The 23,499-nt window shown below is 41.4% G+C and overlaps 1 protein-coding gene across 4 annotated transcripts; it reads right to left on the bottom strand.

The window, feature by feature from the left end:
• Positions 1 to 687: 687 nt before the first annotated feature.
• On the bottom strand, positions 688 to 19,050 carry PSPH (phosphoserine phosphatase). 4 transcript variants are annotated; one of them, XM_058569514.1, is made up of 7 exons: positions 18,795 to 19,050; positions 14,946 to 15,080; positions 6,408 to 6,566; positions 5,571 to 5,705; positions 4,987 to 5,132; positions 3,839 to 3,987; positions 688 to 1,176 (listed from the first exon to the last, which is right to left on the bottom strand). In XM_058569514.1, exons 3-7 carry the CDS (start codon positions 6,545 to 6,547, stop codon positions 1,069 to 1,071), a joined length of 678 nt encoding a protein of 225 aa, XP_058425497.1. In that variant the 5' UTR covers positions 6,548 to 6,566; positions 14,946 to 15,080; positions 18,795 to 19,050; the 3' UTR covers positions 688 to 1,068. The 4 variants fall into 4 exon arrangements, with proteins under 4 accessions (XP_058425497.1, XP_058425498.1, XP_058425496.1 ...); XM_058569515.1 differs by having other exon boundaries at positions 14,946 to 14,999; XM_058569513.1 differs by lacking the exons at positions 14,946 to 15,080; positions 18,795 to 19,050 and adding an exon at positions 7,314 to 7,422 and having other exon boundaries at positions 3,839 to 3,975.
• Positions 19,051 to 23,499: the final 4,449 nt, after the last annotated feature.

Raw genomic sequence — 23,499 nt, 5'->3', positions numbered from 1 at the left:
GCTAATAGGAATTATTTCTTAATTCATTTAGGGGAAAATGCTGATCTTCATTTGGGATGAGTAAAACTTGTTTTTAGTTCTTTTATTTCACGTGATTATCAAATATCCATTTTTTAAGGTCAGTACTTTTAAGGCTCCATTGGTTTTTGTTTTTTTTTTTTTGGTGAGGAAGATTAGCCCTGAGCTAACATCTATTGCCAATCCTCTTTTTTTTTTTTTTTTGGCTGAGGAAGATTGGCCCTGGGCTAACATCTGTGCCTATCTTCCTCTGCTTTATATGGGACACTGCCACGGCATGGCTTTGATGAGCCGTGCATAGCTCCGTGCCAGGGATCCGAACCTGTGAACCCTGGGCCGCTGAAGCAGAGCGTGTGAATTTAACCACTATGCCACCGGGCCAGCCCCTCCATTGTTATTTTTTTAAAAACCTTTTATAACATTCCCTATATAACAAACTCCAAGAGGTACTAAAAGAACTTCCATCCCTCTGGCCCAGTGCTTCACTCAGTGTGAGGATTGGTGGGGGCACAAGGGTGGGTGGGTACATTGTGACAAGCTGGGGCAGGGAGGGTGGTCTTGACTCCTTAGTTCCTTACCTGGAGGTTGTTTCTACTCAAACACTTGAAGTACTTGAAATATTGGATATTGAAATACATGATAGGCAGAATTGAAAATTCTACAAATCTGTTCTGATACATAGATAAACTTTTATTTATATGCCAAAGGGAAAACCAGTGTTCACCTAAATTCACTGCCTAATCCATATTTCCAGTAGTGAAGGTGTTTAATTTAGTGTCCATCTTTCAAAGGCTTCAAATAAAATATAGCCAGGAAAATACATAAAGAATTCAGATTATAAAACTCTCCAGGTGGAATGGTCATAATAATACTGGACCTACGTTAAAAAAAGCAATTTTCTAGGAGCCGTAACTATGGTTTACTTGGAAGTACAGATAATCAATACTGAATTTATACATTAAGTTGTAATAGGCAATTGTAAGCAAACAGTATCAAACTGTATAACCTTTTAAAATTAACCTGAAGTTATGAACTGTACAAAAATTGATATTATTCTTCCAGTACTCTCAGAAGCTCTACAAAATCAGTTATGTACCATTCCGCATTGTCCTTTACTTGTTGCCTGATCACATTTCCTCCAAATCCAATGAAAGCATCCTAAGAAGGAAAAAAAGAGAAACAGTTAAAAAAAGATACAGTAGCAGCCTAGGGCAATAAGCGTTGTTTGAAAGAATAAACTGTGCAGAGAGAGGTGAGCCCAGCCTACCCCGGGGTGCCTCCCCAGCTCCCTGCGAGCCTCCTCCTGCCCTGTGAATGAGCAAGCGCACCAGTGCTGCAGAGCCACTCAGCTGGACATTGTGGGCTTCAGGAGATTTTAAGCCCTCTTAAAACCAAGACAATTGCTTACAAAGATGAAATCACATCAGGTGGTAAATGTCTGAGTTCTAAACTGGATGGCCATCACATCCAGGCCAGGCAATTTCAAAAGGGGAAAATCAAAGAGAAGCCTGTGGTGCAGTGGAAATCCCCCTGTGCCTGGAATCAGGACAGGGGAGGCATCTCCCGACTGGTGCCCTGGTGAACCTGAGGGACCTCCTTCCCAGGGAGGTGTGTGATTCTGGGCTGAAGGAGATGACAACCCCAATATCTGTTGGCAGTACTCTACTTTTCATCATTCAAATTATTTAAAGTTACATCATTTCATTTATTTCTACTAAGTGATACCTTCTTTTAATCAATGATCTTTTAAAATGGTATTTTTTTTTTCTGCTGGGATATAGACACAATATACACTAATTTGGAAGTACAAACTTCTCTTACTTGCCCTTTCTGTTCATTTTTATTTTCATACCACACAGGGGAAAAAAACAACTAGATTTCTTACCTTCCAGTTAAATTTAGCCTCCTAACTGAGTTCCTGCCTGTGGCAGCCCGTTCTGCAGGCCAGCACCAACTCAGCTGTCCTAACACACTCATTCATTCCTTCTCTGTCCAGAAGCCCTCCAGGGCTTCTGAGGACCTAAAGATAACACCACAGTGCTAGTATGTGGAGTCTTCAGCGGTTGCTGAAGGGAAGGCCCACTCCTGCCGCCTCTTGCCCACTGTCCAGCCCAGGACTGTGCCTAGTACATACAGCCCCACTCTGCTCTGCTGCCTCCCTCTGGAAACTTCCTCCCCTAAGTCCTGCCAGGCCTCCCCGTGGTGGCTGCTAACCTTCCTTTAGTTCAGATTCCTCTGACCACCTTCGAGGGCTACACGCCTGCATGCATGCCACTTTCTCTTGCTTCAGTCAGGCTGTATCATCTTCTGACTAGTAGGGTCATCTGGAATTTATAACTGTGTCATTTCTCTTTTTTTTTTTTTTTTTTTGTGAGGAAGATCAGCCCTGAGCTAACATCCATGCTAATCCTCCTCTTTTTGCTGAGGAAGACCGGCTCTGAGCTAACATCTATTGCCAGTCCTCCTCCTTTTTTCCCCCAAAGCCCCAGTAGATAGTTGCATGTCACAGTTGCACATCCTTCTAGTTGCTGTATGTGGGACGCGGCCTCAGCATGGCCGGAGAAGCGGTGGGTCGGTGCGCGCCTGGGATCCGAACCCGGGCCGCCAGTAGCGGAGCACGCACACTTAACCGCTAAGCCACGGGGCTGGCCCTGTGTCATTTCTCAACACTGGGATTGGGAGCTCCCTGAGAGAACTCTGCATTTTACGTCTATGTACTCCTCATTAAACTAGCCCAGTGTGCATTACTTTGTCAACCAACGTTGGTAGTAAATCTCTAAGGATGTGTTATCTTCAACTGACTGAAGTAATGTTAAAAGGATCCAAAAAGATTCTTGAACCACTTTTGATCCATCATTTATAAAGACAATCACTATTTTTAGATCTCAGGAAACTAGGTAGTAAAAAGTTCACCACTATATTTTTGGTTCAGTTTTTCTTAAGTTAGAATGAGATGATAAGGGCGGCTGGCCGGCTGGCGCAAGCGGTTAAGTGCGTGCACTCCGCTTCGGTGGCCCGGGGTTCGCAAGTTCGGATCCTGGGCGCACACCGACGCACCACTTATCACACCATGCTATGCTGGCGTCCCATATAAAGTAGAGGAAGATGGGCACAGATGTTAGCTCAGGGCCAATCTTCCTTGGCAAAAAAGAGGAGGATTGGCATCGGATGTTAGCTCAGGGCTGATCTTCCTCACAAAAAAAAAAGAATGAGATGATAAGGGCCAAGTCCTACGTGAAATGAACACATCTGATATTTAGGACACTTGCTATATAGTATTTGTTTCCTGCTAGTCTCAGAAAACATTAATTCAGAAGAATAAAATGCTTTAATGTAGGCACATCATGGAACCTCCGTGAGCCTGAGTTCCCCAATTAGTAAAAAGGAGAAGGTAATACTTTACCTCACAGGGCTATTATGAGGAAAATGAGATAATGTATGAGGAAATAGTTTATCAAATATAAAAGGACATTAAAGTTTGGGTTACAGTTATAAGAGCTGCATTAGTATTTGTGGTGCTATTTAGGGAAATGAAGCTGAACCTTGCTTAGCACACACTTGGGCTAAACGGGTGGTGGCCACACTGCAGAGACGAGGGTCATGGAACGTTTTAAAGGTTTTTAGTTCCTTATTCGCAAGCTTTCTTGGGTTTGCAAAAAGTCAATTGACATATTGAGATTGAATTTGTTTTATTTTGCTTTTTTATTTTACAATGATACTTAGATGTTTTTGTTTACCTCTCATGAATCTCACTGAGTTCTACATCACCTGTCTAAAACAAAAGTACAACTGGAAAAATATTAGTCTACTTAATACATACAGCGGGAGGACAGGCTTCCATGTCTGTAGCTCCATCTCCAATCATGACTATTTTCTTAAAGTGAAATTTTTCCTTTAAAAGTTTAATAACTTTTCCTTTCCCACCAGATTCGGCTGTTGGCTGCATCTCATCAAAACCTGCATATTCACCTCAAAAGAGCAGTTAAAACAGTGTTAAAGATCCTCAGAATTATATCAGTAGGGCCAGCTTTTTGCATAGATGATATCCTCACTTAAATGTCACTGAGAAAGCTAAAAATGGCCCTTAGTAAATCGACACAGCCTGGACTGCCATACCTATTCCTCAGAATAAAAAAGCTTTTCTTTTAAATTATGAATACCTCTTGTCGAGGTTATTCCTTTAGGTCATAAACACCTTGGTATATTAGTTTTATCCTTTAAGCTTCCAGTGTAGTAATTCTTAAACCTTGTTGGGTGGCAAAACACCGTGAAATAGTAATTAAATTTAAAATAAGTTAATACATAATTTCATCTAAAAGGAGATTTCAACTTATATTTGATCGATTATTTCCCATTCTTACAGTAATTACCACATTCATGTTCTACTTTTTAAAATTCTCTCTATCTATAGTTCCTTCAAAAGTGTTCTATTAACACATTTAAATTTTTTAAATTAATATTATTTGGTTTTAAGAATGTCAGCCACTCTTTAACGTAATTGGAGACACCTTGAGATCATAGAAAACTACAGCTCTGGCTCTCTGGTGGTCCAGATAGGGGCCAGGAGGCGCCTCCAAAGGCGGCTACAGTGTAGTGGCTTGCTAACAAATTAACTCTCCTCCCTGAGTCTAAACTGGTTCAAATACGTGAGAGCTCTCATAAAACTGAAATATAATGCATAGCAAAATAAGTCATGTGGGTTACATAGGAATTAACATTTTACTAAGTGCAGACATTTATATACAGATAGATGATTATATGGATACTAAAGCTAGGAGAGATGATGACCTAAGTCTATTCTGCAGAGCAAAGGATACCAAGGAGCAAAAGACATCAGTCAAGAGAATCCTTTATCTCAATATTTAACTCCGAAGCCACTTTGCTTAAGTCGTATTACAACAGGCATTACCTAGGATATTGAATACTAAAACTGATAAGAAAGGGAAAATGTTACCATTAAAGTCTTACCAGTAAAATAGAATTTGAGCCGGTTGGCAAATACATTGGTTGGTGGGATATTGAGCTTTGAAGCAACATGCTCCACGATGCTCCTAAAGCCACCAGATATTAGGAAAACCTGAACATTTCGCTCTTGAAGGCGACTCACTAGCTCCCTGCAAAAAAGAAACATAAAATACCAAATATTGATTAATACAAAAGATAAAACATGAAAAGGAAACTAAAATATTCTTTTTCTCCTGAATGCATTTGCCCGAGGTACAGTGGACAAGGTATATTGCCTGGTGAATTAATGTTTTACATATGTTTTTCTAAATGCAGTAGAAATTAACGGGTGAGGCTTGACTGCTTTAGGAAGCCATTCCACAACTCTATTCTGCCCATGGACCTAGAAACACAAGATGAAGAGGAGGCTTAAGCTCTCTCTGGGCAGAGAGTGGGGGCAGACATGGGCAGGACCAACCAGCCACACAAGACCATACATAAGTGCTGAAAGAACCACGCAGAAGGGAGCTCTTAAGCAATAGTGAGACACACTCAGGAGGATGCAGGTGCTACTAGGGAGACAGTCCCCTCACCGGGGCTCCTCTTACCTTATACCAGGGGTCAGGTGTGGTGGGTGTTCTGCTATGAGCCTTTGCACCTGTTCCCTGGAGGGCTGGATCAGAGCTAAGCGCTCTGTGAGGGCAGCCTTGAAAGGCACTGCCCCGCCCATGGCTCGCCGTGTCCTAGGAGCAAGACCCAACAATTAGCTGTCCTTGAAGTTTACATGCCTAACCTCCCCAGCTCCTCACAATGCCCACCCATGAGGAAGGTGCTGCCTGGAGCCCCACTGCACAACAGACATGCCACGATGCCATGGGAGCAAGGCGTGGGAATAAACTATTGAAGGTTTGCTTGAGAATCACATTAATATTTTGGAACCATGTCTTGCATCAAATGTAGCTGAACATGAAATGGTCCCCGACCAGGTGAATGCAGGTGGCACTGGGGAGGACAGGAGGGAGGGAGGGACTCTCACTCAGGCATCCACTGTGAGACTCTGAACCAAAACTAGCTTCCCAAGAAACCACTAAGGCCACACTCGCAACCGTGACACAAAGCACTGGGCACTGGGAAACCCTTCCAGGCCATTCTCTTTGGTTAATTATGGTCATTGGTCCCCTGACCAAGCTAAGAGCGTGTCTTATCCATATTCGTTTGTCAGAGGCAACTATTTTTTCTGCCATAAATATTTGTATGAATGGATGATTGGATAACGTACACTACCAAATTCAGCTCTAAGTGATGGAAGAAAAACCCTAGTGCCTATGTTTCATAGCCAGGGACTAAATCAGGGAATTGTGGCTCTGGTCCTGCATGTCATCCAAAAGTCACTCTCTTTTGAAACTCTTCTATCATTTCATAAAGTGACTAAATACTTTCCCTACATTTCTGACACAGCATCCTCAACTCCACAGAATTTGGCCAGCTCATCAATTCCTTCTTCTCTGATGACTGTGCTGTCGACATCAAAGCATACTGCATCAGCTGCACAGAAGAGGTTCCTCAACTCTGAGTGGGAGACCATCCTTGGAAGAATTTTCCTCCTACAACAGAAAAAGATAAATATATTTAAGGACACAAAATATAATCATAAAAAGGTCCAATTTTGCCTACTAATGCCAACATACTTTGATTTGTTTCAAAGTCAGTGTAGCCCACATAAGCATGGACTCATTCATTTTTTTAACACAAATTAAGCAACTTCTAAATGTCAGGCTCTGGGGTTACAAAAATGAGCAAGACCAAACTCTGCTCCCAGGAACTCAGATTTACCAACTCGTAAATATATTTGATGTTTAGGCAATATTCAACTATTTTTGCCCTAATAATGACAGCAATAAGGCAAGTGCTTAAATGGAAATGTGCATATGATACTATGAGCACACAGAGAAAATGTTTAACCTTGTCTATGAAAAGAGCTTCCAGGAGGCACAGGTATTTGAGGTGAATCTCAAAGGGTAAGTGGCTCTCTGAGTGGGTTCTCAAAGGGCAGAGTATCAATTTGGTATGTGCTGGGAGTAGTAGGGAGGGAGATGGCAGCAAGGAAAGAAGGTAGTGATGGCAGAAGGAAGAGCATGGGCAAAGGCAAGGAGGAAGAATGATGGATGACATGCTGGAAGCTGCCCAACAGCTCAGACCAGCTGCTGGGCATTGCACAAGGAGTTCAGACCAAGCAGGGCCTTGGGCCAGGCTAAGAAGCTTGGATTTTAACTTCTAGGTAATGGGAAACCTTGAAAGCCTTTCTGCTTCAGAAGAGAGATCAGAGCTAAACATACACATTTGTTACTTGCCAGTGTAGAGGTGGTAATCGAAGGCATGGCCTGATGAAAGTCATGAGAGAAAGTAGGGAGGAGAAAAGAAGAGGGCTGTGGCCAGAGCCCACAGGAACAGAACCTTCAAGTCAGGAGCCTGGGAAGGAAAATGAAAATGAAAGATCACAGGAAGAAATTCTGGGAAACCCCAGTGCTGCAGAAGCTATGGAGGACAGAGTTTCAAAAAGAATTTTGAATTTTTAGAAAATCATTGGACTAAATCATGGGGGTGAACAGGATCCTAGAGGTCACCTAGACTAGTGTCCCATCAAAGAGACTAATATGTCACATACACAGATAATGCAAATTAACTATATTTAGAATAGACAGTGGCTGAAAACAGACTCAAAGGAGCTGGCCAACCCACTTCGTAACTGATTTCTAACCAGTACATTTGGCAGAATGATCCAGCTCGAAGTTGACCTGGGAAAAAAATTTTTTAAGCCAGGGGTTAAACTACAGCCAGTAGGCCAAATCCAGCCCACCACCTGTTTTTGTACAGCTTATGACTGTACAAAATGTACAGTAAGAGTGATTTTTACATTTTAAATAGTTGAAAAAAATCTGCAGAAGAATATTTTGTGGCATGAAAATTAGAGAAAATTCAAAATTCAGTGTCCATAAATAAAATTTTATTAGAACATAGCCATGTTCATTTGTTTATGTGTCTACAGATGCTTCCACACTACAACAGATGAGTTGAGTAGCTGCAACAGAGACTGTACAGCATGCAAAGCCTAAAATATGTACCACCTGGTCCTTTACAGAAAAAATTGCCAACCCTTGTTTTGAGCCTTTATAAGAGAGTAGTCCAAAAAGGAAACACGAGTTTCATTGGAGACCCACTAAAAGGGGGAAAGAGGATAAATTAATGAATCCAGTTAGATAGCAGAATCTTAAACTCTGCATTATCAATCTAAATGTGAATAAAGTTTCCACTCAACAGAAAACTATAAAAAAATACATAAATACTAAACACGTATGCTACTGGTTATTTGCAATCTGTTTTTCTCCCCACCATCACGCTCTTGTTCAAGCTAATCCCTCCTCAACTTAGAGGACTGACTTCCCAGGTTCACTTGCTGTCCCCTCTTTGAGGCTGAGCTCCTTTGCTGGTAGGTTCTCTTCTGTTCTCTTAATGACCCACAGTCCATCCTTGGTCTTCTCTACCTATCCTCACTCCCTTGATGAATTCACCCAGGCTCGTGCCATCTCTATGACAGTAACTCCCAAATGTATACCTGTAAGCCAGTCCTCTCTCCCAAACTCTGAACTCCAGCTACCTACCTGACTTCCACTCAGATGTTTAATAAACATCTCAAACTTAACATGTCCAAAACTGAATTCCTGATCTTCCCTCCCCCCAAAAAACTGCCATTCTAGCAGCCTTCCTTCTTTCCCTTGATGGCAATTCCATTCTTCAGTCATCCTTGACATTTCTCTTTCTCTCAAATCCCACAGCCAATCTTTCAGGAAATTCTATTGGTTCTACCTTTAGAATCTAATCAAAATCTGACCACTTCTCACCATATCCATTGCTATCACTCTAGCCTGGGTCGCCAATGTTTCTTGCCAAGATTGTACCAAGTCTCCTAAAAGGTCCCCCACCCCAGTATTTGTTCTCAACAAAACAGCCAGAGTCATCATTGTAAGCTACAGGCCAAACCATGTCACACCTCTAGCTCAAAATCCTTCAGTGGCTCCTCATTTTACTAACAGTAAAAGCCAAAGTTCTTATGATTACCTATAAGGTCTGCCCTCCAACACGGGCACCACCACCACCATGCCCTCTCCATTACATCTCTGACCTCCTCTCCCACACCTCTCCCCCTCGCTCACTCTGCTCTACCCTCACTGGTTGCTGCTCTGCAAGTACACCACGTGCTCCCCACCTAGGGCCTTTGCTCCAGCTGTGCCCTCGGGGGGAATGTTCTTCACCCGTGTAGCCACTTGGCCAATACCCTCATCAAGAGTTTGCCCAAATATCACCTTCTTCAATGAGCCGACCCTGACCACCGTGTTTATCACTGCAACTCCCCCTCCCTATCCTTACTCCCAACATTAATCTCCCTCACTTGTCCCTACTTTGTCTTTTTTCTGTAACATCTATCATCTTCTAACATACGATAAAATGTACTTATTATGTTTATTATGTATTATCCATCTGTCCTCATTAAGATATAATTTCACAAGACTAGGATCTTTATCAGCTTTGCTCACTGCTGGATCCTTAGGATTGAGAATAGTACCTGGCACATAGTAGGCCTCAATAATATTTGTTGAATTAAGTGAAAGAATAAAGCTCAAATGCCATCTTCACTATAAAGTCTTCCCTGATTCCCCTGAGCTGGAAAAAAATCTCTTCCCAGAACTTCCACAGTACTTTATGTAGACCTGCTTTTTTTGTTTTTTTGGGTTTTTTTTTGTGAGGAAGATCAGCCCTGAGCTAACATCTGCCAATCCTCCTCCTTTTGCTGAGGAAGACTGGCCCTGGGCTAACATCCGTGCCCATCTTCCTCCACTTTATATGGAATGCCACCACAGCAAGGCCGGACAAGCGGTGTGTCAGTGCGCGCCCAGGATCCGAACCGGAGAACCCCGGGCCGCCGCAGCGGAGTGCAAGCACTTAACCACTTGTGCCACCGGGCCGGCCCCAATGTAGACCTGTTTTTTTTTTTTTTTTAAGATTTTATTTATTTATTTATTTTTCCCCCAAAGCCCCAGTAGATAGTTGTATGTCATAGCTGCACATCCTTCTAGTTGCTGTATGTGGGACGCGGCCTCAGCATGGCCGGAGAAGCGGTGCATCTGTGCGCGCCCGGGATCCGAACCCGGGCTGCCAGCAGCGGAGTGCGCGCACTTAACCGCTAAGCCAAAGGGCCGGCCCTAGACCTGTTTTTAATATATGGAATTCATAATATTCCAACTTATCTTAAATTTATTTATGTGAATGTCACCTTCATTCCTGGATTGCAGGCTCTTTATACTTAAAGATCCAGAATTTTCCAAAACACTGATTTTGAGTAGATGCTCAATTAATTTCTGAGGGGTGAATGAATAAACAAAAATGATATAATTGTGAATTCATACCCACAACTAACCTTTTTTGTGTGTGTGTGAGGAAGATCGGCCCTGAGCTAACATCTGCCAATCCTCCCCTTTTTTTGCTGAGGAAGACTGGCCCTGGGCTAACATCCATGCCCATCTTCCTCCACTTTATATGGGACGCTGCCACAGCGTGGCTTGACAAGTGGTGCATCGGTGCGTGCCCGGGATCTGAACCAGTGAACCCCGGGCCGCCAGAGCGGAGCGCGCACACTTAATCGCTTGCGCCACTGGGCCGGCCCCCCACAACTGACCATTTTTTAACTTTTATTTTACAAATAATGTATCATATTATATATTATGCATGCAAAATTATACAAATACATGCAAAACTAGAGAGAATGAATACAAGAACTCCACGTTTTCATCATCCTGCTTCAACAAGCATAGCAAATCTTGCTTCATCAACAGCCCACTAAAAAGAATTCTGCACTCCAATTCCAATGTGGGGGAGAGGGCTTCCCACACATCCAAGCAATTCTAGGACACCAGCAGTTTGTCCTACAATTCAGCTCAATTCTGACACTACCTACCCAGAGATAGCATCAGATTCCACAGGTTAAGGGTTCAGTCCCACAGAACGGAGCCCACACAAACACACTTCACATGCCAGTCGCAAGTCCAGTTTGTCACTTGTGCTCCTGAGGGAGCAGCTACAGATTGGAAGTTCCCAAGACTCTCTCCTTGGGTTCGACTAATTTGCTAGAGCAGCTCACAGAACTCGGAGAAACATTTTATTTACTTATTTATAGATCATTGATTTATTATAAAAGGATATAACTCAGAACAGCCAAGTGGAAGAGAGGCATAGGGCAAGGTACGTGGGAAGGGGCGCAGAGCTTCGGTGCCCTCCCCAGGTGCTCCATTCTCCCCTCATCTCCACGTATTCAGCAACGCTGAAGCTCTCCCAACACATCCTTTTGGGTTTTTTATGGAGGCTTCATTACAAAGGCATGATTGATTAAATCACTTGCTATTGGTGACTGAACTCAATCTCCAGCCCGTCTCCCCTCCCCGGAGGTCAGGAGGTGAGACCGAAAGTTCCAACCCTCTAATCACATGGTTGGCTCTCTTGATAAACAGCCCCCATCCGTAGGTCCAGTCCAAAAGTCACTCATTAACATAGCAAGAGACATCTTTATCGCTCTCATCACAGGAAATTCCAGGAGTTTTAGGAGCTCTATGCCAGACATGGGGATGAAGACCAAATATATGTTTCTTATTATAAATCTAAATTACAATATCACACCCACAGACTTCCACCTTCCCTCATTATCTCAAAGCAAATCATATCATTTCATACAAAAATATTTCACTATATTTCTAAAAGGTAAAGATATTTTTTTAATATGGTCATTTGCATTTTAATTTTAACTATACTGTACCTGCCTGTATTCAGGTTTGGCTGCTGAGGATTCTAGAATCAAATCAGGTCAAATCAGGTTCTTAATCATATCAGACCTCAGGATGCCCTTGCTAATCCTTTCCCCATCGTTAGCATATAAATTAATATAATGTCTCTGTTATTCAATTTGTTTATGCCCTTCATGATTTGGATCCTATCTGTTTCACCAATCTATTCCCCATTGCTCTTGTCCTCCAACAAATACACACATACACACAGAAGACAGAAAACTTCTTGTTCCTTAAATATGTCACGGTTTTTAATTCCTCTACACCTTTGCAAATGCTGTTCTCTCTGCCTGAAATAACCTAATCCCTCACGTCTTAAGGGGAAATTCCTATTTATTCTTCAAGGTACAGATTAAATGACCTTCCCTATATTACACTATCTCCTTCCTCCTCCCTCCTCCCTCAGAGAATTAATTAATTAATCACTCCCATTCTTCCCCTAGAATGTGAGTTCCTTCAGGATAGGGACCCTGACTGAATTATCTTTCTGTTTCCAGCACCCAGTAGGTGTTAAGTAAGGTGTTTCATGAATTAAATAGAGTTGAATCTAAGCAGTTAGTCAGAACTTAACACAGAACTGAGTAGATTATTGTTCTCAACAAAACAATTCCAATTTAGTGCACTATTAGCCTAAAATTAAAATCCTTAACCAGCAATAATGACAATACTAATGAAACAGAATCAACATCACATACTCTGAAGTTGGAAGAAACCTCAAAGCCATCATCTGGGTCTGGTCTCACGCTTTTCTATAGGAACTATATTGTGTCTATTTCCTAGATTAACTAATAGAAGTATAAGGAATTTAAGTGCTTTACCCAAGGTCACACAGCTTCTAAGAGATGGCTAAAGAACTAAAACTTGGATCTCAAATGCACAGAGACAACATAAAAGAGGTGGATAAATTAAGCAGAACTAACTAAGGTTAAGAATTGATAAGAACCTAATGTGGACCCAGGAAATGTCAAAGATTTTCATCAAGAATTCAGACCAAAGTTCTGCTAGCTGGACAACACAATGGGTGATAATTCACTAACAGTGAAAGAAGAAAGTCCACACATTTTCTGGGAGACCAGCAAACAGAAACAGGTTTCATAAATTATCAAATTCCCACCAACCCAGGGAACTCCAAGGACCTCCATATCCCACTCTCGGTGGCTCAGAAACCACCAAGTTGGCTCTAGTCCAGAGGGAATCAAGCTAATTCATATGACAGGGCTAGGCAGGCTCACTATAAAAGTCTAGAGACAGCTGTCTATCAGCAGAGAAGCAGTGCTTAATGCAATGCAATTACACTGAGCACGGAGAATGAGCCATATGTAAATGGAGAGAAAGCTAGGAACAGACAAACAAATGATGTAAGAGAAGCTAAAATGAGATAAATGGGACAGGCTAAAGGACCTTTTCAGAATGTGCATGAGGCAATACGATATAACTAAGAATAGGCAATAGTCCTGAGAATAACTGACAGGCTCCTGAAGACTCAGAGCTAGTAAGAAGGCAAGGTCAGCCCACAAGGCCACTCTGTGCATAGCACAAGTCCTGGCAAGTAGCGAACGCGCAAGGCTCCCAGTCTTGTTGACATGATTAGACAAATCATTATTGCTCACGGTTGAAAAACTAGCGACTTGAGCCTCCTTCCAACCACTAATACGAGCAATAGCTTCAATCAGACCATCAGCCTCAAACACGAAAGGAAACGTACATTTCCTCAAAGAAAGTGAGGACTGATTTCCATATCCCCAGAAGAACACTAGTCCTGACTTATGACCCAGGATCGCTGACACCTGCCTCCTGGGCTGCACTAAGGTTCCAAAGACAGAGAAAATAGGATGTTGGAGACAAATGTTACATTGAACTTACTTGGAAGGCTGATTCTTTCTCCATGCCCTCCCTAAGAGATAGAGCTGGATTATATGACCTTAACTTTGGCCATGAATGCTCATGCCAGGGGATATGCCCTCCACTCCTAAGGTTACACGAGTTTCAACTCCCTGTTTAAACTGCAGAGCAAACAGCCTCAGCTTCCTTTAGAGTTTTCCGACCTGCATTGTAAAATGCTCTGCCTCCTTGTTCACTTCTGGGTCCCTCTTTCTTCATTGTCTCCCCCAAGAGTGACTCACAATTCATACATATTCAAAATTCTCATAGCCATAGGGGGAAAAAAAGTTCAGTAGAGTAAGTTCAGTTGTTTCAAAGTAAATTGTGCACATTTGAATTTCACACAAAGAAAAATCGTTGCTGGAGAATGGACTCTGGATCCCTCACATCTGGCCCTTGGGGGGCCGGGAGGACAGGACTGAGGGTGGAAGAAATCCTGGTGGAAGGCTCTGTGCTTAGACGTGGCAGCTCCCAGGCCCAGTTCCCACCACTGAACCACTGCCTTCTGCAGCTCAGAACAGGACTCTAGCCTGCCTGGCCCCGAGCTGGTCCATCTTGGGGAAGCAGAGGGCCAAATGGGAAAGAAGCCACTGCTGACAACCCCTTCTCACCCCCAGCTCCAAAAGTACAAAACCAAGTTTTCCTTCAGGGCCAGCCTTAGGAGGTCTGATTTTGGAGAAGAAGAAAAAACCTCCTCACCCAAACAAACTCTCTTCCAACTTCTCCATCTACATATCTCGCAAGAGGCACCTCAGATCACATTCACCAACCTCCCCTTTTGTTAGGATTGACCTCTCACCTTCACCAGTGTGAGAACAAATACAAGCTGGCACCGAGGTAGTAGAGGTTCAAGCACAGCTAGAGAACAAAGCTTAATGGGCTTAGATGAACATCATCTGGGGCAGCTTTGGTAGCAGGGGCAAGTCTGTTTCAGGCCATCTAGGCACTGAAAGAATTCACAATGGAGTCTGAGAAGCTTCTGGATCAGAGGAGAGTCAAAGAGCCTCCCTGTAACTAGGACTAGAGTTCCGGGCCAACGCATTTATAGTACATTTTATGATAAAAAAGAATAGCTATTCTTCAGGGAACCTGAGAGTTTATGCATACCACACAGGTCACAGCAGACAATTTTTTTTATTCAGATGAAAAGTAAACTGCTAACTGATAGGCAAACATACATAACAATAACAATGACAACAACAAAAGACTCACGTTTCTCCAGTGCTAGATTCCTAGGAGATAACACTCTTCTCTTCTGCTTCTTTCCTGAATAAAAATGCAGCATAAAGTTCTGACTACAAATTTCTTTAAGAGAGATGTTGTGAGTTCTGCAAAAGCAAGAAGAGCCTAGAAAGAGAGAACAAGGAAATGAACGTCAAGGTCCAGACACAGGAGAAGAAAGAGGGAGACGGTCTGGCTTCACTCTCCCTCCTAGTAGGACCAGTACAAAGAAGGGTTAGATGCAAAGTTTCCTGAGACTGCTTTCCCCGGATACTCTACTTCCGCCTCCTTCGGGCACTGCAGAGGAGTAAACGCACTCTGTTCTGTGGCTTTGATTCTGCAAAAACTTCAGGTCTGATAGACAGTCACCTACATGTGATTAGCAGGGCACAAGGGCAAAAGAAAGAGAAAGAGGATCTATTGCGGGAACAAAATGCAAATACAAAGCCGACTCAGGTACATTACAGACTCCTGCTGTCTTCAGAATGAACAGACAAAGTCAATAGCATTCTGAAAACAGAGAAGAGTCTTGCTGCCCAATAACATGGGAACAAAGCCAACAACTTTGAATTATAATTCTCATAATTAAAACTGTAAATAGACATAGATAAAGGTGCTAAATCTCAGAAGAAAAAAAGATTAAAAAAAATAAAGAACATGAGGCAAGGAAAAGCAAAGTAGAGACTGAAAAGGAAGAGAGCCAGAATGGCTCCTTCCAGTAAAGGAAATATATAATTCAGAATGTTCAAATCCAGTCCTTACTGAACTCAGAAAGGGTTCAGCGTACCCTTCCTCTCACCAGAGTCACATGGGATGATACTCCTGTGAAGGAGGAAGAGTACAAGGTTTACTCAAAGCCCTGTACCTGGGGATGAAAGTCTAGCATTTCTTTTCCCACTCTGCTGAGCATGACTGGCTTCAGCAGGTGTTCTGAATCCCACTCCCCTATGGGCCAGGGAGAGCTGCAGTCTAGGGGACCCCCCCTCCCAGAAGCTGCTGCTCCTAAGACAGGACTCACTGCTCAGAAGGCAGGACAACAAAATGAATATTTCCAATTTCCTTCTTTAATATAATTTACTCTTTCTCCTCTGATACCCTTTACATCTAAAAGAGAATTGTTTTAATTATAAAGGCCTCTCCTATTTCTCGTCTAATTTGGAATTCAAACATTGCTATTTGACTTTATTTTTAATTGGGGATGTATCACATCATTTGAAAATTTTAAAAGTTCCTCCTATTTTGTTTCACCAACATATAAATGACGAGACTATGATCATTATTATATTGAAATCCTACCTGGTAGTTGTAATAAAATATAGAAAACCTGGAACTTATGTTCTTCCCTAATCTGCAGTCCAACGCCAAAATTTAACTCGAAATGAATCAAGACCTAAACACAAAGCTAAAACTATAAAACTTCTAAAACATAGGAGAAAAATTTCACAACTGTGGTAGGCAGCCTCTAAAATGGCCCCCAGTGAACCTGCCTCCAACCCTTCTGTAACCCCTGCCCTTGATCGTGAGTTGGATTTAGTGACTCTCTTCCAGTGAATAGAATGATGCGGAGGTGAAATCAATTGCAAGATTAGACTGTAACACAAATGAGTGCATGTATAACTGTGATATCTGAATAAACTCTACGGACTGTGCCAGTGTCAGCTCCTTGGGAGGTTGGCCTCAGGGGAAGGGACATGGGGGAGGAAGGAGTTCACTGTAGATTTCTCTGCAACCTCTTGCAACCTCAAATTATTTCAAAATAAAAGTTTTTTTTTTTTTTTTAATGAATTAATCTCAAAAACAACAGAAAAGAATGTGTCTTCCATCTTGCCCCCGCCCCTGCTTGCTCTGAGGGAAAGCAGCTGCCATGTTGGTAGCTGCTCTATGGAGAGGTTCATGTGGCAGAGCTGAGGGGGCCTCCAGCAAACAACCAGTGAGGAACTGAGGCCCTCAGTCCAACAACCTTCAAGGAACTGAATCTTCCCAGCAACCATGTGAGTGGGCTAGGAAGCAGATCCTCCCCCAATACAGCATTCAGATAAGCTGACCTTGGCCAACAGTAACCTCTTAAGAGACCCTAAGCCAGAACCACCCAGCTAGGCTGCTCTCAGATTTTTGACTCACAGAAACTGTGAGAAAATAAGTTTTTGTTGTTTTAAGCTGCTAAATTTTGGGGTAATTTGTTATACAGCAATAGATAACTAATATAACAACCTTGAGGTGGGCAAAATTTCTTAAATAAAACCCAAAAAGCATGAATAATGAAAGGAAAAAGTGATAGATTAGACTTATTCAAAATTTAAAACTTCTGCTCTTCAAAAGACATCACTATGGAAAAAAAAGAAAAGGCAACCCACAGAATGGGAGAAAATATTCACAATACATATATTTGACAAAGGACTTGTACCCAGAATAAAGAACTCTTGCATTCAATAATAAGACAAACAACCCATTAAAATATGAGCAAAAGATTTGAATAGACATTTCAAAAAAGAAGTTATGCAAATAAACTCAAAAGAAGGACTAAAATTAAAAAGACTGACAATACCAAGTATTGGTGAGAACATGGAATAATTGGAACTCTTATACATTGCTAGTGGGGATGTAAAATGGTATAACCACTTTGGAAAACAGTTTGGCAGTTTCTTATAAAGTTAAACAGATACTTACCATAAGACTCAGCAATCCCACTCCTGGAGATTTATCCAAGAGAAATGAAAATATATTCATAGCAGCTTTATTCGTGATAGACTAAAACTAGAATGTCCATCAACAGATAAAATAAATAAACAAATTGTGGTATATCCCTACAATGGAAACACTACTCAGCAACACAAAGGAATGAATTACTGATACATGCTATAACATGGATGAATATAAAAAACATTTTGTTGACCCAAAGAAGCCAGACACAAAAACGCACAAATAATATGATCCACTTATATGAAACTCTAGAAAATACAAATGCTATAATGACAAAAATCATGTCAGTAGGGCTAGGAGTGGAGAGCCTGACTTCAAAGAAGCCCTAGAAAACTTTTAGGGGTGACAGAAATGTTCTATTGTGGTGATGATTATAAATTTGTATAAAACTGTCAAAATGTACATTTAAATGGGTGCATATTATTGCACTAAATTATGCATCAATAAAACGTTAGCTTAAAAAGTTATTAGGCATGTATCAAATTATTTGAAAACCTAAAACGTCGGGACTACTTTGTTTCATCCACATGAAAGCGACAGGCCTATGATCATTATTATATTGAAAACCTACCAGGGAGTTGTAATACAATATAGAAATTTTGGATTTTATTATTATCTTCCTTGATCCTCATACCAATACCAGTCAAATATTTAAAGAGTAACCATAATGTGCAAGCCACATATAAAGAAAATACAGTAAATAAGTTTAATGTATGAATTATTTAATTCCCAACTTGAAGCTGTATCTTTACAATAATGCATCTGGTTAAGCACTTATTTAAAATTCTAATTCTAATGGGAAAGAAGATGACAAAGTCGGACACTGCAAAGCTAAATTTTGGAGATTTTCCTAATCTTGAACAGATGATTCTCCTATGCAGGATTGCATCATTCATTCATGCTGTTTGGTTAACATGAATGGCAGTGGAATATTCCACTATTCCAGCAGTGGAATAAAACAAGTGAAAACTACTCAAAAGTAAATTGATGAAAAGAAAGGCTTTAAATTCCATGAAATATTTTACCTATCCCGATTAAGGAAAATAAATATAGAAATCACAGGGGCCCTGGATGCGGAAAAGGCAGACCGGTAAATCAGAAAGTTGGGCACACGAGATATAAACACATGCCCGGACTTACCCGGGCACTGCTGCTCCTTCCTGGGCCGCAGCCCCGCCGCCAGGGCTCCCGCGGCTGTAACCTTCCGACTGCAGTGGGGCCGAGGGCTGGCTCCCACGTTCAGTCGCGGAGTTCCAAGGGAGGTGACCTGTGCAGACCGGCGGAGCCTTCACCAAACAGTCATACGAGGTCTGCTGAGAAGTGCAGTTGCTTCTGGTCGGTTTGGCATGTAATTTTCTAAACTGGAGACTGTAGATCTTCGTTCTGCAGAGCTGGGCTGGGAAGAAGACCTCGGCCCCGCCTCCGGAGGAGGGGCTCCCTGAGCCCGCCCCCTCCTCCTCCCGACGCTCCTGGCCTGCAGACCTAAACGTGCACTCCGCGGTGGACGCCTTCCAGCGAAGCCGGTAGCCTCTCCACCGCCAGTTTGTAGAGGAGAAGCAAACAGCTCTCGACCTTCGGAAACGCTCCCCGCCTCCACCACCACTTAGGATAAGGGTACGTGAGAGCAGCGAGGTATCTCCGCACTGATTTTGCAATTAACGAAAGCCACTTAGGGGCCTTTTTTGAAATCCATGTTTGACATTATGCTCCTGTAGGAATGTAGATCCCAAGAGAACTTCAGGAAATACTTATATTCGCAGCTAGAAGTGCAAAAAACCATAAGTGACAAAATGAGTCTTTGCACCTTTTCGTTCTCTTTATTTCTTTTGTCATCTTGTTTTTTTCTAGGTGCCACTTGCCCAGCTACTTTGATGTTGACTACAATAAATAAGGGATGATTGTCCCCAAACATTTACCTTTGGGCGCAGCCGGCTGGAGCTGGGCAATGAGGTCCCACTCTGAAACACAGCCTGAAACCTCAGAGGCTGACAGTCCGCTTTGCAGGCTCCCTCCAAGCTGGTCACTCAGGCCGAGGGGATGCAGTTGCTGGAGGAGGACACTTGGTCACAGTGTCCCTACCCTTTGCTACAGAACTCCTCAAAAAACACAATTGTATCCAGGAACAAGAGTCCTGATGCTGTTTGGTCAGATGTGTGTTTGAAGTTCAACAGTCTCAGATTCCATTAATAAGAAAATGATTGCAGGTTTAGGGCACACCCGGTTTAATTTCTCCCGGTTCTGCCGGAGGTGGTTCTGATGAAGGATGGAGAGGAAGAATTTTGATGTTGTGAAATATGAAGTAAAAGATTATACAATTAATGAGGAAGGGCAAAATAAGGGGGTCAAAAATAATCTAGTCAAGAACCTATTTATATTTTGTAGTAATTTAGAAATAAGTATAATAAAGGCAACAAGATGTTAAACACCAAATATTTGTATATAAGTATAAACAGTAATTGAGAATTTATTTCAAGGGGAAAAGAAACTCAATATAATTAAAAAAAAAAAAAACAGAAAAAGAAGAGCAAAATAAATCCAAGGCATGCAGAAGGAAGAAAATAATGAATATTAGAGAAGAAATCAATGAAATTGAAAACAAAAAAATAGAGAAAATACATAAAACCAAAAGCTGGTTCTTTGAAAAGATCAATCAAACTGATAAACAATAATTACAATAATTATAAAGAAGAAGAGAGAAGACACAAATTTCCAATGTAGGAATAAGAGGAGATATCACTGTAGATCTCACAGACATTAAAAGGATAGTAAGGAAATACTCGGAACATACTATGCACATAAATTCAACCGAAATGGACCAATTCCTTTGAAAATCACAAACTACTAAACACACCCAATAGGAAAAATAGATAACATAGATAGTCCTATATTAATTAAAGAAATTTAATCTGCAGGGTTTTTTTTTTTTGAAAAGAACCTTTTGGGAAAAAATTTCTAGGCCAAGATGGTTTCACTGAAGAATTCTACCAAACGTTTAAGGAAGAATTACAATCTATTTTACATACTCTCCTAGAAAACAGAAAAGGAGGAAACACTTCCCAACTCATTTTATGAGGTCAGTATTACCCTGATACCAAAACTAGCCAAAGATATTATAAGAAAAGAAAACTATACATCAGTATCTCAGGAACTTAAGCACAAAAATCCTCAACAAAATATTAGCAAGTCACATACATCAATGTATAAGAAGAATTATACACCATGACCAAGTGGGATTTATTCCAGGTATGCAAGAAGGTTCAACACTAGAAAATCAATCAATGTAATCCACTATATTAACAGTCTAAAGAAGGAAAACCACATGATCTTATCAATCGGTGCAGAAAGAACATTTGACAAAATTCAACATCCATTCATGATAAAAGCTCTCAGCAAACTAGACATAGAAGGAAACTTCCTCATTCTGATAAAAGACATCTACATAAAACCTATAGATAGCATCATACTTAATGAAGAAAGTCTGGATGCTTTCTCCCTAAGATTGGGAATCGAGAAAGGATGTCCACTCTCACTGTTCCCAATCAACATTATTTTGGAAATCCTAGGCAGTGCAATAAGGCAAGAAAAAGAATAAAACTGTCCTTTTGGGCCGGCCTTGTGGCTTGGCAGTTAAGTGCGCGCGCTCCGCTGCTGGCGGCCCGGGTTCAGATCCTGGGCGCGCACCGACGCACCGCTTCTCTGGCCATGCTGAGGCCACGTCCCACATACAGCAACTAGAAGGATGTGCAGCTATGACATACAATTATCTACTGGGGCTTTGGGAGGAAAATAAATAAATAAAATCTTTAAAAAAAAAAAAACTGTCCTTTTTTTCAGATAACATAATTATCTACAGGGAAAATCCCAGGGGATCCGGGGGGAAAAAAACTCCTACAACTAATAAGTAAGTTTAGTAAGGTCACAGGATACATGGTCAACATACAAAAGTCAATCATATTTTTATATACACATGGTCCCTGACTTACAATGGTTCAACTTACAATTTTTTGACTTTACAATGGTGCAAAAGCAATACACATTCAGTAGAAATCATACTTTGAATTTTGAATTTTGACCTTTTCCCAGGCTAGCAATACATGGTATGATACTCTCTCTTGATGCTGAGCAGTGGCAGCAAGCTGCAGTTCCCAGCCAGCCACGTGATCACAGGGCTAAACAACCAATACATTTACAACCATTCTGTACCCATACAACCATTCTGTTTTTCACTTTTGGTACAGTATTCAATAAATTACATGAGATATTCAACACTTTATTATAAAATAGGCTTTTGTGTTAGAGGATTTTGCTCAACTGTAGGCTAATGTAAGTGTTCTGAGCACGTTTAAGGTATAGCCTACTGTGCACCTGGCCTATTGCTCCTAGGCTACAAACCCGTATAGCATGTTACTGTACTGAATACTGTAGGCAATTGTAACACAATGGTAAGAAGCTGTGTATCTGAACATAGCTAAACATAGAAAAGGTACAGTAAAAATATTGTATAAAAGATAAAAAATGATACACCTGTATAGGGCACGTACCATGAACGGAGCTTGCAAGACTGGAAGTTGCTCTGGGTGAGTCAGTGAGTGAGTGGTGCATGAATATGAAGGCCTAGGACATTACTGTCCACTACTGTAGACTCTGTAAATACTGTACACTTAGACTACACTAAATTTTTAAAAAAATATTTGTCTTCAATAAATTATTCTTAGCCTACTGTAACTTTTTTACTTTATCAACTTTAATTTTTAAATTTTTTGACTCATAATAACACTTAGCTTAAAATACACATTGTAAAGCTGTACAAAAATATTTTCTTTCTTTATATCCTTATTCTCTAAGATTTTCTCCTATTTTTAAAATTTTTAATTTTTTTTTACTTTTTAAACTTTTTTGTTAAAAACGGAGACAAACACACACATTAGCCTAGGCCTACACAGGGTGAGGTCATCAATATCACTGTCTTCCACCTCCACATCTTGTCCCACTGGAAGGTCTTCAGGAGCAATAACAGGCATGGACCTGTCATCTCCTACAATAACGATCCCTTCATCTGGAATACCTCCTGAAGGACCTGCCTGAAGCTCTTCCTAAGGAAGAGTCATTCTTTTCAGAAATATGTCCATGGTGGTTTGCTTGGTTTGTTTCTTTTTTTCATCATAGATTTCCTTGTAAGCAGATAATGCACTATGGACGTTCTTCTCTATTAATGAAAACCTTTCAGTGTTGGGCTCCATGTTTTCTAATTTGTTTAGGAGCTTGTTGAGGTCTTCAAAAGCTTATGCTAAACCCGTCACTGTGGATTTTCTTAGGGGTTCTTCTTTTTCTTCTCCTGCAGTTTCCTTTTCTCTTCCTCTTCTTCAGCTATGTGTTCCTGTTCCAGTTCCAACAACTCCACTTTAGTCAATTCCTCAAGAACCACCTCTAGGAGCTCCTCAATGTCATCCTCATCCACACCCAGGTTACAGTTTGCCATCTCAACCACAGCCTAGTTGATTTTTGCAACCTCCTCATCTTTGGCAAGTCCTTTGAAGTCATGGATGAACCTCTTGAGTGTCCTCTTCCAGATGCCATTCATTCACTCCTTGGTGACTTCACCCCAAGCAAGGTTCTTGATGCACTCATAGATGTTGTAATCCTTCCAGAATTGCATCACTGACTTCCTCAGTTGCAGCAATGGCCTGGGCAAAGGTCCTCCTCAGGCAGTAGGCCTTAAAAGCTGCTATAACTCCCTGTTCCATTGGTTGAATCAAAGAGATGGTGTTTGGAGGGAGAAATACAGCTTTGATATTGGAATAAAGATCACCAGTAAAAGGAGGATGTCCAGGAGCATTATCAATAA

The sequence above is a fragment of the Diceros bicornis genome, chromosome 26 (genome assembly GCF_020826845.1).
Source record: "Diceros bicornis minor isolate mBicDic1 chromosome 26, mDicBic1.mat.cur, whole genome shotgun sequence".
In the NCBI taxonomy this organism is placed as follows: domain Eukaryota; kingdom Metazoa; phylum Chordata; class Mammalia; order Perissodactyla; family Rhinocerotidae; genus Diceros; species Diceros bicornis.
Note: the sequence above shows the minus strand (reverse complement) of the source record. Positions and strands in the feature narration are given on the sequence as shown.